The sequence below is a fragment of the Meles meles genome, chromosome 17, assembly GCF_922984935.1.
Source record: "Meles meles chromosome 17, mMelMel3.1 paternal haplotype, whole genome shotgun sequence".
Lineage (NCBI taxonomy): Eukaryota > Metazoa > Chordata > Mammalia > Carnivora > Mustelidae > Meles > Meles meles.
Genome location: NC_060082.1, coordinates 28371156 through 28389819, shown reverse-complemented (window position 1 = coordinate 28389819; position 18664 = coordinate 28371156). Strand labels below are relative to the sequence as shown.

The window sequence follows — 18664 nt, the reverse complement described above, 5'->3', positions numbered from 1 at the left end:
GAGGGATGAGGGAAGCACAAAACAGTGACTGGGATGGGGAGCCAAGCAGGTCAAGGATCAGGGTACAATGGGCAGGGGGACCTCACAGGGAAAGACCAATAAGAGGACAGCCAAAGACATCCAGGCATCTGCCCTTCGACTCACGGATTGGACACAAAATGTGTTCTGTGTCCTGTTAATCTCAAGATAGGACATGCAAAAAGACTCTGTTCAAATCAGTTTTAGAAGATACAACACATTATGTCCCTTTCTCAGAGAGTCACAGTGCATATTAGTATGGTAACGGCTTCCAGAATTACCACAGCGATAATGTCTGCTGAACTTTGTTTAACCCACTTCCCCAAAATATTTGACAACAGGTTTTTGTTTGGTTGGTTTTCATGGACTATCCGTTAACGTCTCACAGAATGTAACACTGCTCTCTCCTGCGGCCCTCACGTCTACACCAACTAGTGTTCCCCAGTGACATCACAAGCCGATCCTAGAAAACCCCTATTGTAGGAGTTTCACCTGGGGCAAAGATGATTCCACCAACCGGAGAAGACGCTCCACATTCTACTTTCCCATCCTTCTTGCTCTGCCCTGGGAAGGATGGGGAAGAGGCTGCCTTTGACCCTGCTCACTGGGGCAGAGATAAAGAAGTCCCGCACGGGGTCCCCCCTCTTCCCCAAGCCCAACCACCAGGGCAACTTCTGCCCTCAGTAAGAGAGCGCGTCCCCAGATCCTGGCAGGGTACACACAGGGAAGTCAATGACTGCTTGGCTTCCTTCTGGCTCTGACTTGCCTTCCTGTGGTTCTCCACCATATGCCTCTTGCCAACTCCTGCCACAAGCCTAGTTTCTTTGCATCCCAGGTCCTGCCTTCTCTGTGGGACAGGGAGCCCCTGGCCAGCAAACTAGAGGGATGTTTGCATTGTATGTGTTGTTTTGTAGGAAGCATGATAGGAATCTGGCATCCCTGGATGCCCCAAAGAAGCATGATGCTTCTGCCCCTCCCGTCATTACCTTCCTACCTTATGGTTTACCAGGTGCCTCTGAGCATTCTAGCGCTCCCCACCCCAAACACACATGCATTCGATCTCAGGATGAGGAGGTGAGAGCTAGAACATTTTTGGAGTCACAAAAAGGGAACCCAAGGCTCAGAAAAGGGGTCCTACTATTAAGACAACTCTGAGAAGGTCCTTCCTAGCCTGCAGTTTAGCTTCTCGTGTATCTCCCCACTGCCCCAGGTGCCCAGTGGAAACGCTGACGCAAGTCCCCAAGGCTGCCTAGGCTGGGGTGGAGGGATGAGGCAGAGATCGTGAGTGGAACTTGGTGTATTTCTAAACCTCATTTAACCAGCAAGTTGCCCGGACTCTTACAGGCTCTGAAGCTAAATGTCCTGACCTTGTGATCACCCACCCACCCTGTAGCTCCTAGCATAGGGTTAACCTCAGAGTAGGCACTCACTGGATGATGGGGAATTCATTCAGCAATTGGTTAAGAACCCCTGGCTCCTGTTTTCTAGGCTGATGAAGAGCCTTTCATGGGAGGAATTTGCTCTACTTTGGGTACTGGGAGTTGGTGACTTTTATGTGGAACGTTTCTCAGAGGTGCCCCAGGGATGTCAAAGTAGGTGAGATTTGGGGGAGCCTGGACTTCTAGGAAGTCCTTCAGGCCCTTCCTCACAGCTACCCCCACCCTATGTGATCACTTTCTCCCTTGGGGCCAGGGAGCCAGTGTTGAGTGGAATGTGGAGTGAAGTGGCCACGTGTTAGAGGTTTAGGAGTCACGGGAACAGTCCCCTACAGGTGGCCTCTTCTGTGAAAAGGGCACCAGTGTCTTTTGGCTGCAAGCTCTCGGGTAGCACCCCTGTCCTCTTATCATTTACTCCCGAAGATCTGGGCATGTGCCAAGTCTGGCCCTTCTGGACAGAGGAGAGGTGTGGGGGAAGGGAGTGGAGGCATTTGCCATGCACTATTTTCATTATTCAAAAAGCCTAGTCGATGCTGTACATTTACCCAAAATAAGGTGGCAAAGTAGTTTCTTTGTTTCTGACAGACTTTCTAGCAAGTCAGTATGTTAGTCTTTTGGTTATCTCCATTATAATCACTAGAAGACTGTCTTTGATGAAACCCAAAATCAAAAACCAAATAACTCAGTGCATGTGAAATCTTCCAAAATGGTGTCCATGGGGACGAATCCATCCAAAGGGCCGTGGTGGTAGAAATGTTGGGAGCTGCTGACTTGGGATGTCCTCCCCTGGCCTCTGTGTGTTGTGCCTTGGCAAATGGTGCCGACTTTCTATAGTCGACCAAGGTTTCTGAAGCACCTCTGCACATATGAAGAGGAAAACTCCTTAATTCAGTGCTGAGATTTGAAGACTGTGGATTCACAGATCCTCTGGTTGGGCCTTCTCTTTGCCTTCCTCTCCCTACCTCTTGCTCCTCAACCTCCTTCCGAATTTTCCTTTTCCAAGAAGAATGAAAGGTTTGAGGATTGAGGGACGGGAAGGAGGAAGAGTTTCCAACAATTAGTAGGGCCTGAATGAGTGAGGATGACGGGAAGTAGCTAGAATCCTTGATCCTGTCTGGCACCATCTCCTCTAACTACCTCTGCTCTGGTGTAGCAAGTCCTTCCACCCACCTGTATCCCTCACATCACTTCTGGGTTCCCCACCCCGTGCCCTCTCCAGCTGTGTGAAGTGTAAGAATTGTCAAGATGTAAATATTTGGATTCTTCTGTACAATAAAGCACCAGTGAGGTATCATGTGTGTCCCTCGACGCTTTTTTGCTGCTGCCGATAGCTCTGTGGGGGCTCCGCCAGACGTGGGGCTGCCTTGAGAGAGGAGTGACCAGAGAGTCAAGGCTCTTCCTCACCCTGTCCCCTGAGTTCTGGGGCATCGGGGGCACAGCCAGGGAGTTTCAGGTTGGAAGTTTAGTGGGATCAGAATCAATTTGGCTCACCCGTGTTTAAGTGGCCTTTGGGGGCTGGACTTGTGTTAGGTGGAAAATATCTAGAGAAAGCAGGCAACATGGTAGACTTGCCGTTACCCAGTCCCTGAGCATTGTCTCAGGCCCAAAGCCTATTCCTGGGGTTTCCTGATTCTGTGAATCCCAAAGAACCCATCAGCTTCCTTCCCTCTACTTGGGCGACCTTCTTCACCCAGTCTCTGCCTTGAAAATCTTCTCCCTAAAGCCTTAACCCAGAGTGGGATGATGTTCCCGAGACAAGCAGGTACGCCCCTTCTAGAGGTAAGGGAAAGAGTGGATTGAGTAAAATCCCACAGTCATGGGAAGGAGATGTGAGCCCATCAGGGTCTTACTGACCTAGTGCCCGACTTCCTTCTGAGAGTCCCTTCTTCCACCCTTACTGAAGTTAGAATTCCAAACCCCATCCATCCTTGTGGCCCAACCGCCGGAAGGCCGTTCTGCTGCTCCCGCTGGACTGGACTGAGAGACAGACACAGGGGCTAACTCAAGTAAGTGCATGTTCCCTAACAGGGTCTGTGGGGATCAGGAAGGGAGGCAGAATCTCAGGAAATCGAAGATCAGCATGGCTGAAATGGGCCATTCTGGATGAGAGGCCATTCTGAGATCCAGCCAGTGGGAGTCTGTGGTCTAGAGCCCACCAACAGCAAGCAAAGCTGCCCTCTCTAGGCCTGCCGGGATATCTGTCTGCCTCTCACCACAGTCCACTGCTCCTCCTCACCCCCTTTTAACCTGGAGTAAGTAGTACCCGACCATGGTTCAGATAAAACCCATCTGTTTAACAGTCCCCATTTGCCCATTTCCAATTCCCTTGCTGGTCACCCCTGTTGTAAGTTTCTTCTATATCCTTCCAGACTTTCTTCATGCATATACAAACAAAATGCATATATATTCTTTCTTCTCCTTTCTGCCCAAGGTAGCAATACCACAATTCCGCTTCTGCAGAATTTTTCATCTATTAAGAGAGCTCAAAGATCTTGCCTTACCAAAATGCTTTCTCATTTTTTTTTACAGTATCTTACTTTATATAGACATCTCCTGAATTTTATTTCCTTCTTATGGAAATGTGGTTGCTTAATCTTTTGCTTCTACAAACACGGCATCAAGTAACACCGGACGGAACGTCATTTAGCACACGCGTAGGCATATCTGTAAGACAGTCCCAGACGTGGAATTGCTGGGTCAAAAGAGGGTTCTAGATCTTGTTCCTGAAGCCGTGGAGCCGCACGCATGTGTGGGCCATAGTGCGCTCTGCGCGGGCGCACCGTGCCCCAGGGCGCGTGTGGGACTCAGGGAGGCGCGTGACCTCACCGCTCCGCTGCGGTGGGGGAGGGGGGCCGCGTGAACCCGGCCTCTGCTCTGTGAGGTGCCTCTCAGGCCTGCTGCCCTCCCGGCCGCCCGGCCAGCCTCCTGGATGCGGGGTGTCCTGAGCTGTGGGTCTGGCAGGAGGGGAGGGCAGGCTCGATGGGGCCAGTGCCTTGGGGGGACAGAGATGAACCCCGGTGAGGTTTGATGCGGCCCGGCATCATGCCCCTGATAGGAGTGAGTCACAAAAGCAAAGGGGCTTTTGTTTTTTTTTTTAAACAGTAAGAGTTTTAGGTAATAGCATCTTTCCTTTAACTCATTATTTCTTTTGACTCATAGTCTATGTTTGTTCATAACTTTTGCTTAGGTGGGCCTCATGTCTTCCTTTTTTTTTTAAAGGTTTTATTTATTTGACAGCGATCACAAGTAGGCAGGCAGAGAGAGAGGAGGAAGTAGGCTCCCCGCTGAGCAGAAAGCCCGATGCAGGGCTCGATCCCAGGACCCTGGGATCATGACCTGAGCTGAAGGCAGAGGCTTTAACCCACTGAGCCACCCAGGCACCCCTGGGCTATTCTTCCTTAAGCGCTCCTCTAGGCATCCTTTCTTTCGGCTTCCATTCCTGGCTAATTGCCTTGCTTTCTTTCTGTATTTCCTAGAGATTGAGGGAGAATCTGACTAGCCCAGCTTCCTTTCCTACACTAGGTCAAACAGGTCAGTGTCAACCAATGCACTGACCACTCAGGCCAGGTGCCTGTCCCAGGTCACTAAATTGTAGCGCATGAATGGGTATGTTTATGTGGGATCCCATGGGACAAAATGTGCGGGCTCAGAGGCGCTCCTGAAGCATGGCTGTGGGCTCCTTCTCCCAAAATGGACAACGAGCATTGCAGGAAGATTCCATGAGAGCAGGGACTGTGCTGGTGTCTAACCGCTGTTGTGTCCTCCGTCCTTTCCACGGGGCCTTGAACAAAAAGATGCTCAATTAATTTCTGCTGGGGAAAAAAAAAATTAAGAAATTAACATATGTAAGTAGTCCCTAAAAATTCTATTACCCAGACTAATGGGGACATCTAGCCGGAAGATGCCAATAGCACAGAACAACAGACAGCTTCTTGTGTGAACTACATTTATGTTCCTGAGAACTGGCACTCCATTCAGTAGCTGTGTCAGGCCCTTCGGGCATGTCCTTTCTCTTTCTAAGGAAGCAGAGTGGGCAGCTGTTTCTGTGGTGAGATTTGAAGGGCCATCAAGTTCCCTGACCCCCCTTCTCTGTGCCAGCTCCTCCCTTGGCTAGCACAGTGGTTGAAATGCCACCATCATTGTTCCTCATTCCTTCAGCTTAGGTCCTCTGCCTGGGGCATCTGTGGCTTCAGCCCAGTCACCGCTTCCCTTCTTCCACGAGCACTAGCTTGGCTTTTCTAAAGGCAGTTGTCTCCACTGCTCCTTAATGCCTCTGGCTCAGGTGGGGATGACTCCTCTCTCGGTTCCAGAGGTGGGATGTGAGGCAGTCTTTTCAGTGTATTCTATTCCTGGCCACAGAGACTGGTCCAAGGATGGGCTCCTATCTCAAGTCCTTGTAAAGACTTGCCTGACGGTACACTGGGATTTCTCAGTTTGTGAAACAAGGTCTGTCACTTGTAAATAGGTTTCTTGGATGCCCCCTCTCTGATCACCCCCTCTCCGTGGCCCAGGAGTAAACTCATTGACCTCTTACCACCTCTTAGGCTGGAGAGGGCAGTTATAGAATAGGAATAAGGAAGCAAGGAGGATTGTCAGGCTAGACTGTCAGGTGGGGATAGTGGGAAGCTGGTGGGAGGCCCCAGGGGTAATACAGTGCCAGAGAGTGCTGGAGGAGGGGGGAGAATGGAAAGGGCAGATGAGAAGGTAGCTGAGACCAAACTCATTTATTTCATCACTGAGCCTGACCCCACAGCCTTGGATCCCACAGGTAGTTTGAGAATCACAGAACTGCCAGGTATCAGCACTAGGAGATACCTTGGAGGTCATGGACCAACAGGGGAGGGAAACTTAGACATTCCCCCAAAAGGAACCCCATCACCACCTGACCCTGTTAGGCAGTTCCCCAGACATAACTCCCAGGTCTGGAGAGAACCTAGTGAATAAATAAAAACTCACCTTAACCACTCCCGCCCCCGCCATGGAAGTTGCCTCTGATGGGAGGTTTAGGAGAAAGATCCCCTCAGCAGGCCTTTTTTTGGAAGCAGAGTTGCAAGGCCCTGGTTAAAGGATGCAGACCATGGAAGGAAGGGGACATAGTCTAGTGGGATTGTGGGATCATGGGCAAAGGCAAGCAGAGGAAACTCACAAAGGGGAGAAATACTGGAGTGGGGGCAGGAAGTTGGGGGGTTGGTGGGAGAGACACTGGATAAGCTATCATCCTTGATGGGAACGGAGAGTTGGAGAAAAGGAGGGGTGCTTGCTGGGAGCCATGGTAGGAGCCAGGGCAACGTGCCAAGGAGGAGAAAATGGAACGTGCTGTTTCTGGGCATAGCACATCTGCGTCCATCACCCCAGGCTCAGCCCAGCCTCTCCTGGGCTTCACTGGCAGTCTTGTGCAGGACTCCAACTGCTCTGCAGCCTGCCATCCTGGGGATCGTGTTCTGAAACCACAGCACCCTACCCATGCCCCGCCCCGTTCTTCCCTCCCTCAGGCTGCCCCAACCTAAACAAGACAACCTGGGCAGGGGGGCCACACGCTGTTGGAAAAATACACACTTAGCTGGAAAAGGAGCTTTATTTGTGTGTGTTGAATTCCCACAGCAGCCGAAGGATAAATAGCTAGTCCCCAGCCTTAGCTTAGAGACTGCCCACAAGGTGGGTGGTAAAATCTGTTCTTATTTAGATAGCTTTTGGGAGAGGTGGGGAGAGGGAGTGGGGGCAGCAGGAGAGGGGAGCTTGGAATCTACAATGTTTATATGATCAGTCACGGAGGTCATCTCTCCTCTTTAATTAGGGGTTTGGAGCTGGGAAACTTCGCTCAGCTTGCTTGTCCTCGGAGCAGAGCAGACTGGCAAGTAGGCAAGGGGCACAACATCTCTTTGGGGCCCAGCTGAGGTTGACCCACTATCTTGTCTCCATTCAGTCTCCAGCTAAGCACTCGGTAAACGTCAGTACTGTGCCAGGCCCTGTACTGGGCCCTTTATGTGCATTATCTTAGTCAATCCGTTAAACAACCTCAAGAGTTAGCTACTATCATTATTCCCCTGTTCTATGGGAGAACCCCAAAGCACAGAAGGATTGAAGAGCATATTGAGGGCACACAGTTGGTAAGCAGCGCAGCCGGGACTGGGCTGGGGTCGCCTTGTCCCCAGTATCCATGCTTTTAACACTTTTGCATCGTTCCTTGGGTGGGTAAGGACCTGTGCTTTTCTCACTCTCATTTTATTTCTGTTCTCTAGCCCAGGTCCTCTGTACTTGCTATGTCAGAGAGATGGATAGATGACTTCTAATCATTTTTGGCATTGTTTTTTTGCATTAGAGAGAGGTTTCTTGTTGCCACTATATCCCCAGCACTTGGAACCACATGATGTACACACAAAGGACACATTTTCTGACAGGTACAAATGCCATGAATTGGGCTATATGCTAGAGTGCCTGGGACTTAAGGTGCTCCTTTAGATGGGACAGACAAGGACTTTCTGGGGCAGCTGTATTTAAGCTGAGACTATCATGGATGATGTAGAAATCCCTGAAGAAGGAATGAGCTAGGTGTGTTCAAGAGATTGAAAGTGACTCGAACGGCTGGAGTGTAGTGTATAGGGATAGAGGGTATGCCACAAGGATGGACAGATAAAGCAAGCAGATGTTAGATCAGGGTCTTCTGGCCCAGGAAAGGAGACTGGATTTTCCACCCCACTCCCCAAGTGGCAAAAGGAAGCCACTTGGGAGTGTTTCAAGCAGGGCAGTAAAATCTGGCTTTGACAACATTTAAAGTCTACGGCCATACCACCCTGAACGCGCCCGATCTCGTCTGATCTCGGAAGCTAAGCAGGGTCGGGCCTGGTTAGTACTTGGATGGGAGACAACATTTAAAGATTATTCTTGCTGCTCTGAGAAGCATGGACTGTTGAGGGTCAAGGCTGGAGGCAAGGAGACATGGTCAGGTGACTACAGTAAATGTGAGATGAGAATGGCTCAAACTAGTGTTAGAAGAGGGAGGGACAAGTGACTGGTAGAACTGACCAGACCTAGTGATGGATCAGTTGTGGAGGGGGTTTGTCCCTAGAAGGGGCTCCTTTCCTACAACTCTTCCCTAAGTCCAGCTTACATTTCACATCTGGCTTCACCCTGATCAGTCAGCACATGGCATTTCCCTGACCAAAGCGACTGGTTTCAGGGTGGTCCCATCAGAGGAACTTTCTTGCTCCACGGCCTGCTAGGTGTGAATTACAAAGTACATGGCCCTGACTGCTGCTAGGAGTCGCTCTGAGAGGGAACTGTGTTTAAGGAGCAGAGAGCGAAGACAAAGTTTTTGCTCTGGATGGCCGGTGGAAAGAGACTGAAATCTTGGTATTGTTGAGCCTCTGAACACATCAATCCAGATGCTCACCCTACTCCTGGACTTTCCATTTATTCCGTTAGAACTTCCGTGTTGCATTGTCACCAGTCTGAGTCAGATTTCACTCAGCTGAAAGCGTCCCAACTGATATACTAATGTTACCTGGGAACCCCAGATCTGGCTTAAATATGCATGAATATAGAGAAAACCTTGGAATAAAATCATTTCTGGGCTTTAAAAAGAACTAATTTTGATAAGTGGGTTTAAGAATTCTAGAGAAGTGGGAAGTTGATGAAGTGGGGAATACAAAAGAAATTTATATTTTCAGTTTATGCCATCATCTGTCATTAATGGATTAAAAAATTCACACTTCCTGTCTTGTTTGCCTTGCGTCCAGCACCACACATCATGTGGCAGGCTGTGCTGGGTGAGGACACACAGTAACGCCTCTTCCGAGAAGCACTGTTTTACATGCACAGTGCCTAGCCAAGGTATAAAATCACTGCTCCGGGATAAAACTGCTGCACTGGGATGTGGACAGGGATATTATGGTCTTTATTTTCTACTAGGACTCCTAATATCTACATTCTTCAGAAAGCCCTTCACTCAGCATGGGCAGCCTCTTTCCGCTTCAACTGATTTCTGCTCAAGTCCATTTTCTCTGCATCTCAATAGAATACTAAAGTCTAAGTAGATTATAAAATCATGAGTAAGGGATTCAATCCCTTACTCTGTTCAGAATAGTACCTGCCATAAAATGAAGCTAGGGACAGAAAGTGATCACAAAAATCTTTATTTAAATTTGTATGATTACTTGGTTAATCTCATGTCTGATTTTTTCCACTGTTATATTCTAAAACACGTGCACGATACTTGGTACACAGCAGGTATTCAATAAATATTTATTACCATGGTAATTCTGACCAGCTGTGTAAATCACAAAACGTGAAAACCGCAAAAAAATTAACAAAAGGGTCCATTACCTTATTCCCACATTCTGTTAAGACTTCTGAAAACCTAGAATCCTTGAAAGCCTGGTGGTAACTGAATTGTTTCCAACAGCGATTTTACATCTATGTCAAACATTCGGCATCCCTAGTGATGTTGGTAAGTTGGCAAAATAAAAGATAACAATTCCAAATATTTTAACATTCTTATAATATAGCTTTCTGGACAGTTTGCTCCCAGACACACATTCAGGATAAACACACACTCAACATTAAGTGGTTATTTATTTTTCAGGTTTAAAAGGTTTCAAACTATGTATGTACAAGCTAAATAAAACAAACTAGCCTCAGAGAATCACTGTAGAGCAGAATCCATAAATACACAAGGTCTGTTTTACAGGACAGGAAAGATGATAACGTCATCAAATACAAAGAAAAACATCCAAGAGAGAGATAGGCAGATTAGACCATCTTAACAAAGAACATATTAACGAGGACTAGGACAAACCCCTAAAGGTCAGAGCAAAATTTCTTTTCTATGCCTCCCAGCTGCCTGGCTTTCCTTTTCTGCGTTGTGTTGCGTACTTCTGAGTCACCAGCCTCTGGCAGATCATCAGGCATCTCTCCCTCATCAGCCTGAGGAGGAGGAGATAAGGTAAAATGTGAGGTTCACACCAGGAACCAGGATGGAGAACAATGAAGTGTAATATTATTTCCAAGTACTTCTTTGTGGCTTCTTGAATATGATTATTTCCTTCAAATGCATCTTTCTCAATCTTTTGTATGTTTTAAATTTTTATTTCTTTTCACAAGTAACTGTTACTTAACTCAATCTGAAGGATGTTCTAACTCAGCAAGAACCAGAATATGCCAATCTTTGTGTTCCTACAATTTATATTGTTAAATGAGGAAGCTCTATCAACTTAAACTGGGGAAATTTTCCTTCTCCCTTCTATGAATGGTCCCATAAGAAATGTTAATTTTCCCCTCTTTCCTATTTCTCTCTCACTCCTTCCTGATTCCTGCAATAGTCCTTTCTTGTATTAAAAAAGAAAACTTCAAAAAAAGAATTAGTCACCTCTATCTATCCTTGCTTCCTCCAAGAATATAAAAAAAATTAAGCAGCTGCTGCCTGCCCTCTAGTGTTGTCAAAGATGACAACCGTTAGGAAAAATATACTGTTGGTTGAGCTACTAGGCTATTTTGTTGAATACCTATTTAGAAAGTTGTAATGGGGGGCACCTGGGTGGCTTAGTGGGTTAAAGCCTCTGCCTTCAGCTCAGGTCATGATCTCTGGGTCCTGGGATCGAGCCCCGCATCGGGCTCTCTGCTCAGCGGCAAGCCTGCTTCCTCCTCTCTCCCTCTCTGCCTGCCTCTCTACCTACTTGTGATCTCTGTCAAATAAATAAATAAAGTCGTTAAACAACAACAAGAAGAAAGTTGTAATAGGAGAAAAGATCAATTAGCTACTCTAGAATACAGTACAAATTTGGCAAAGTTAATAACCATTTATGCATTTACAGATAAATACACTTTTAACAGGTTAACAACAGAAGCAGAATCAGAACTGTACAGTCATCATACCTTCTGTTTCTGTTTTGCATGCTTCTCTGTCCACTGCCTGGCATTCTTGAGGAAGACTGGCTTATTATATTTAAATTCAGAGGACTGAGACAAAATCAAAGACAAGTCAATGGAGAGAAAAATATCGGTAGTGATTAAGCTGCAGCTGCCATAAATGAAAAGTCAGAGGTGTGAAGAAAGTAGGACATGTGCTGCAGAGGCAAAAAGGATACTTACTATGTCAGCCATGAGTGGGTCATCAGGGTTGGGTTCAGACATGAGCAGCTGAATAGAAGTCAGTACGGTTGCAATGTTGAGGGATGGTCTCCAGGCACCCTATACACAGACAGACAGGCAGCTGCTTTTGTATTACTAAGAATGTGATACTCTAATTTAAATTTTATAGATGAGAACCACAGAATGTTGTATCCACCCTTTACCCACCACTCACTTTTGGTGGCAATTTGAGGACATCTAAACAAATCCTTCCAGCAGAATCAATGTTTGGATGATAGATCGGAGTCAGAAATCGGATCTGAGGAGGTTCAAAGGGATACCTTTGAAAGCACAGGACAATAGAAAATTTTTATTTAAGTACTTGTTTCTTTATAAATATATTATAAAGAGCTTCCTGGTGACTCATCAGGGTTGCCTTTGAGAGGCAAACCTTTTTTCTCCTCAAATTTTTATTATGAAAACTTACAAACAATAGAGAAGCTGAAATAATACCATTACAAACATTCCTGTACCCACCACCTAGATCAAGCCACATTATCCTGTGAATGCTTCAGCAAGTATCTCCCAAGAATAAGGTCGTTCTCCTATATAACTGCAATACTATCAATATACCTATAAAAAAATAAAAAATATATTCCCCAATATCATCTACTATTCTGATTTCCTCAATTGCCAACTCCTCCCCCCGTTTTTTTACAGAGAAGTTTTTTTGTTTTTTTTTTTTAAAGATTTTATTTACTTTTTTGACAGACAGAGATCACAAGTAGGCAGAGAGGTAGGCAGAGAGAGAGGAAGGGAAGCAGGCTCCCTGCCGAGCAGAGAGCCTGATGCAGGGCTCGATCCCAGGATCCTGGGATCATGACCTGAGCCGAAGGCAGAGGCTTTAACCCACTGAGCCACCCAGGCACCCCTTTACAGAGGAGTTTTAAAAAACAGAATCAAATTAAAATTCATACATTGTGGTTTTTTTTTTTTTTAAAGATTCGTTCATTTGAGAGAGCACACACATGATAGCGAGCATGTGTGTGGGGCGGTGGGAAGGGGTAGAGGGAGAGGGAGAATCTCAAGCAGACTCCCCACTAAGCACAGAGTCCAACACAGGGCTCAATACCACAACCCTGGGATCATGACCTGAGCCAAAATCAAGAGTCAGACACTTAACTAACTGAGCCACCCAGGTGTCCCCACTGCATTTGGTTATGCCTTTTTAGTGAGACACAAACCTTGGAAAATTCCCAGCCGAATTTTAGAACTGATACATCACTTGATTATCAAGCTACTTCTCTCAGGACTTTAACAAGTTTGGCCAGGATCTGATCTAGTGAAAAGACATCTACGTGTCAACAGTTAGACATTCATTTCTTCTCTCCCCATTCTGCACAAAACTACAACTACAACTCACCCAATGAGAACCTTAAAGGAGACCTGAATTAAGAGGGGCCTTAACATAAAGGCAGAAAGTAGAATGATGGTTGCCAGGTGCCAGGGGGGAGGAGGAGCTGGCAAGTTACTGTTGAATGGGTATGGAGTGTCAGTCTGGGAAAATGAAAAGGTTTTGGAGGTGGATGATGGGAATAGGCGATTAACAATGTGAATATACTTAATGCCACAAACCAAACAGTTAAAATGGCTTAAATGATCAATTTTATGTTATGCATATTTTAGCACGATGAAGAAAAAAGGGGCCCCTTAGATATGATCTAGCCCATTTTTAGAGAAGGAATTTGAACTCCAGAGATAAAATAACTTGCCCAAAGTCACATTACATCATAAGACTAGGATTAAAACCTAGGACCTTTAACTCCTACACTTAACACTCTACTACATTACTCTATCTTTCAGTAACCATACTCGACCCTAAAAGTTTAGAATCTAATTCACACTGGGCACCTGGGTGGCTCAGTCGTTAGGCGTCCAGCTCTTGATTTTGGCTCCAGTCATGATCTCAGGGTCATGAGATCAAGCCTCACTCACATTGGGTGTGGAGGAGCCTGCTTAAGATATTCTCTCTCTCCCTCTGCATGTGCTTGCTCTCAAAAAAAAAAAAAAAAAAAGAAAGAAAGAAAGAAAAGAAAAGAAAAAAGAAAAAAAAACCCAATTCACACTAACCTCTCAGGAATGGTAACTTCCAGCTTGAAAACACCTTTTTCATAAGGTGTGTCAGCTGCACCTAATATTTCTTTAAAGAAAAAAAAAATTAAGAGGTAATCAGATGATTTGAATGACCACAAAAGCTGGGTCTAGGACAGTAATTCTCTCTTAGGGCTTTAACAAGCTTCTCATGCAATGCACCAATGTACCCAAAATGTTGATGGCGTCAAACAAAGGATGGACAGAAGATCAAACAGAAGTTGGACAGTACTGACCACAGATCAAATATAAGCCGCAGTTTTATTTTGTCTGTACTGCGGTATTCTAATTATTTATGTTTCCTGTCTGGCCTCACAGATATTTGAGATGGTAAGCTTTGGTCTAAACACTGCTTCAGAGCTAATGCCCACATCTTGGCTATGAATCAGCAAAAGGTGTAATAAAAGGCCAAAGAAGAAATGTCAAGCAAACCTCTTTATACATGTAAACAAATTAGGTTTAGAATGCTGGTAAGGTACTTTGACCTTGCCACTGTTCTCTACTTTAGAATATACAAATGTTCAGATTTCAGCACAATCTTCAATAGGGTCATCATAGGCATGACATGATACTTACGAGCTTGAAGATCATCCATTTTGTCCTTATCTTGCCAGCAAGTGATGCCTGGGGGTGGCTCTGTGGCTAACAAGTTCAGTTCTCTCTTTAGACGTGAAGCTCTCTGCATGGTCCCCAAGTAGAAGGAACTGTACACAGTTCACTGCACCACTAGAAGCTGGCTGGGATTCACTAAGGAGAAAAGGAGCAACCATGAAACAGTTGGCAAAGGTGACTCGAGTTTTTAGCACATGGCTTCAGTTTAGTGAAAAGCAAAACAGATTCTTCATTTTAATCTCTATTCTAAGAAAGGAATTTGAATTTCTTCCATTTCTTTCCTATTATCTATTCAAGCACATTTTAAAAATAAAGATTAGGGGCGCCTGGGTGGCTCAGTGGGTTAAAGCCTCTGCCTTCGGCTCAGGTCATGATCCTGGGGTCCTGGGATCGAGCCTCACATTGGGCTCTCTGCTCGGTGGGGAGCCTGCTTCCTCCTCTCTTGCCTGCCTCTCTGCCTATTTGTGATCTCTCTCTGTCAAATAAATAAATAAAATCTTTTAAAAAAATAAATAAATAAAAATACAAATAAAGATTAAAGGGGCCCCTGGGTGGCTCAGTGGATTAAAGCCTCTGCCTTCGGCTCAGGTTATGATCTCAGGGTCCTGGGATTGAGCCCCGCATCGGGCTCTCTGCTCAGCAGGGAGTCTGCTTCCCCCCTCTCTCTCTCTGCCTACTTGTGATCTCTGTCTGTCAAATAAATAAATAAAATCTTTAAAAATAAAATAAATTAAAAATTTAAAAAATTAAAAAAATAAAGATTAAAAATGCGAAGTGTTCTACAAACAACAAAAACCCAAGTTTTCAATTAATGTGTTTCCACTGATAAATTATAAACTTATGAGGTAGAGCCTGGGTCTAATTTTGCCCCCCACTACATTCTCAGTATACCTGGCATAGAAAAGGCTTGACAAATACTACCTGTGGGAGAAAGTCTATATATGCTTTGTAAGGAGAGCAAGGAATGATGATGATGGAGATAGTCTCACTTTGAGACATTTGTAAGTGAATGCTTAAATGTGTGAGGTTTTCTCCATGTATTCTGGATGCCACATCCTCCCAATTCTTCAGTATTTCCAGTCTTTTTCCCATCAACATTCAAATATGCTCAAAATCTCTCTCATCTAAAACAAACACCCACACCTACACACACTCAACACCCTTTCTAACTCTAGTTCTCCCTTTAGCTGCCAAAGGATACTGATCTTTTGATATTATGAGTTACATATACTATCTCCCAGTTTGTGGCATGCCTTTCCATTTTATTCATGTCTTTTGATAGTCAATAACTACTAACTTTAACATAATCAATTTTAAAACATTTTCCTGTACATTTACACTTTCATGTATTAAATTTTTCCTTATCCCCAAACTTAGATATTTGTCTAAATCTTCTAAATGTTTTACAGTTTTGCCTTCACATTTAAGTCTTTAATCCAGTAGGAATTGATTTTTGTGTATAATGTGAGGCAGAGGTCCAATTTTGGATCTTTTCCTCCATATGAAGAACCAATTGTTCTAGTCCTTGTTATAGGAAAGTCCACCATTTCCCTGTTGATATGGTCATAAACTAAATTTGCATATATGTGTGGATCTGTTTTGGGATTTTTCAGTTTGTTCCACTGATCAACTGGATTATCTTTGAGCCAATACCTGTTTTAATTACTGTAGCTTATTAATAAGACTTGACATATAACAAGTTGGGTTCCTCCACCTTATTCTTTTTCTTCAGGAATGTCTTATTTTTTTTAAGATTTTATTTATCTATTTGACAGACAGAGATCACAAGTAGGCAGAGAGAGGAGGGAAGCAGGCTCCCTGCTAAGCAGAGAGTCTGATGCAGGGCTCCATCCCAGACCCTGACATCATGACCTGAGCTGAAGGCAGAGGCTTTAACCCGCTGAGCCACCCAGGCGCCCCTGTCTTGGTTATTCTTGATCCTCTGCTCTTCCATGTGACTTTTAGAATCACCTCATAGAAGTCCACACATATATACATCTCAGGATCTGGTTCTTAGTTTTGTAACCTGAAAACCGGACTTGGCAGTAAATCTAGATTTGGTAGGGCTTACTCACAAAGGCTTAAACGTTAAAAGGTCAATTTATTAATTTATACAACTATGATACAATTTTAAATTTTAATCCCATTCTCTCCTTAAGCTATTTCTATTTGGAAAACTAATTATAACCAGAAGATTACCTGGTGGGCACAGATTGTCATTATTAGATGGTTGTTATGATAATCATACACTTAGATTGAGGCCATCTACCTCCACCACCGGGATGTTTAAAGGAGACTAAATTTGTGTATTGGTTACGTAAAGACATTCTCTTGAATTGTGCTGCAGACAAAATGGTCCTTTGGACCTTCCTTTTCTAATCTCCAGGCTTGCTGCTCCTCCACAACTCAAAAACTCTTCCAGAAATATTTAAATGAGATTAATAATACAACAGGTGAATTAAATTGTCAAACAGAATTATAGGACAAGTCTTTCATATAAATTATTCTTTAAAGTACTTTCAAATTTCCTTAGACCCACCCATAAGACCATCTTTTGGAGGCAAGTATTTCATCGGATAATAGAATTAATTAATTAATTTCATTGGATAATTAATCTCGTGTTTTATATACAGATCCTTACTACTTTTCTCAGGAAGCAGATGCTGGGAAAGCGACCACAATAAGACAAGAATCCACAAGAAACAGAGGGTGACTTTATATAAAATGAGAACCCAGGGGAAAGGGATTAGAACAAGGGTGAGGAATTTTAAGCAAGGCAATTTCTCTAATGGGGGCAACCAGACGCCAGCCTCAGTATATTAACACAAATTGCTATATGGCACTCCTTGGCTCAAAAGCCATCAATTACTGCGTATTCTCTGGGCACAAAGGTTCTTTTTTTTTTTTTTTTTTAATATTTTTTATTTATTTGACAGAGAGAAATCACAACTAGGCAGAGAGGCAGGCAGAGAGAGAGGAGGAAGCAGGCTCCCTGCGGAGCAGAGAGCCCGATGCGGGGCTCGATCCCAGGACCCTGGGATCATGACCTGAGCCGAAGGCAGAGGCTTTAACCCACTGAGCCACCCAGGCGCCCCTGGGCACAAAGGTTCTTTACAACCAAACCCCAACTCCATATCCTGTAACTACTCCCCACAAACTTGGGCTTCAGCCACACCGACTTCTTTTTGGGTCTCGTTCTCTGTCACACCTACAGACATTACACATGAAAAGATCACTTCTTGCCTTTCTCTAGTAATGCATCCCAACCCTTCACTCCTTTCAACCGTCACCCTCTCTGTGCTTCCACACCAAAGTGCACCGGGAGTTGTTATTCATCTCTGACAGCTTCTTCTCGTGCGGCAAAAATCCCTGGAGGACGGGTGTAGTCACCGTATTTTAATTTCTAAGTCAGCAATGCTTAGTAAGTCTGAATAACTAGTGGAGGAAACGTGGGTTTGGGACCAGATGGTGAAGAAGGCAAAACGGCCTGCGCGCGGCCCGCAGCCAGCGTAGGGCGGCAGCGTCTCTGGCCCGGGGGCACACCTCTCCCTGGCTGGAGGGTGGGGGGCGCGGCTCCGGCAGCTCTGGCCGCGGACGGGCTGCTGAGATTCCAGCAGAGCCTCCGCTCAGAAACCGCTTCGAGAATCTCCCATATTAGGCAGAAACAGGACTCTGGTCCCCAAGACCCACAGGGACCGCCGCCAGGATGCCTCCTCTCCGTCGGGGAACCAGAAAACAGCCCTCTTACCTGTGCCCATCCACCTCACAACGCCCAAGCGCAGACCGGCGGCTATCCACCCCTGCGCAGGCCCAGTCTGTTGGCGTCGCTCCGCCTCCCCCCACGGAGGGCTTGCGATTGGTCCGCGGCAAGGCCCGGGAGAGGAGCGCAGCTCCCTATTGGCCAGCGCTCTGAGTCTGGTTTCCGCTCACGCCGCTTTCAAATTAGAGCGCGCGTCGGACGCAGTCTCTTCGCCTCGTAGGCGGAGCTGTCTGTCAGGGTGGAGGCGCTGGGCCTCTTGGTGTGGCCCGTGAGGTGACAACTTCCGTGACGAGGTCAACTGTCTTTGTCAGAGCGGGTAAGGAGCTGGAAATCGCCTCACAGGAGGAAGAGTGAAGGGAGCCGGAAATATTTGGACTGGAGTAGGGACTGCGTGTACGTCTTCACGAGGAAACTTCTACTGCGTCAGAGGATGCATCTAAGGCTAGCGGGTGAAAGTTAAAGGGATGCAGAGTTTAGCCCAGTAAAGCATTCTAGCAGTTAGATCCCTGAAGAACAGAACCGGTCACCTTGTGCTGCAATGAACTCCTTCATCACTGCAAGTGTTCGACTGGAAGTTGATGAGGGATAGTGCAAAGGGAATCCCTGCCTTGGGTGGAAGCTG

The 18664-nt window shown here is 45.7% G+C and overlaps 1 protein-coding gene across 3 annotated transcripts; it reads right to left on the bottom strand.

Annotated features, from left to right (window-relative positions):
* Window positions 1-4721: 4721 nt before the first annotated feature.
* On the bottom strand, window positions 4722-18083 carry UBE2T (ubiquitin conjugating enzyme E2 T). Of its 3 annotated transcripts, XM_045982971.1 has the most exons (8): window positions 18031-18083; window positions 14247-14417; window positions 13650-13719; window positions 11755-11860; window positions 11541-11639; window positions 11325-11408; window positions 10326-10376; window positions 4722-5235 (listed from the first exon to the last, which is right to left on the bottom strand). In XM_045982971.1, exons 2-8 carry the CDS (start codon window positions 14353-14355, stop codon window positions 5101-5103), a joined length of 654 nt encoding a protein of 217 aa, XP_045838927.1. In that variant the 5' UTR covers window positions 14356-14417; window positions 18031-18083; the 3' UTR covers window positions 4722-5100. The 3 variants fall into 3 exon arrangements, with proteins under 3 accessions (XP_045838927.1, XP_045838929.1, XP_045838928.1); XM_045982973.1 differs by lacking the exon at window positions 11325-11408; XM_045982972.1 differs by lacking the exon at window positions 4722-5235 and having other exon boundaries at window positions 9577-10376.
* Between the last annotated feature and the right edge of the window lie 581 nt (window positions 18084-18664).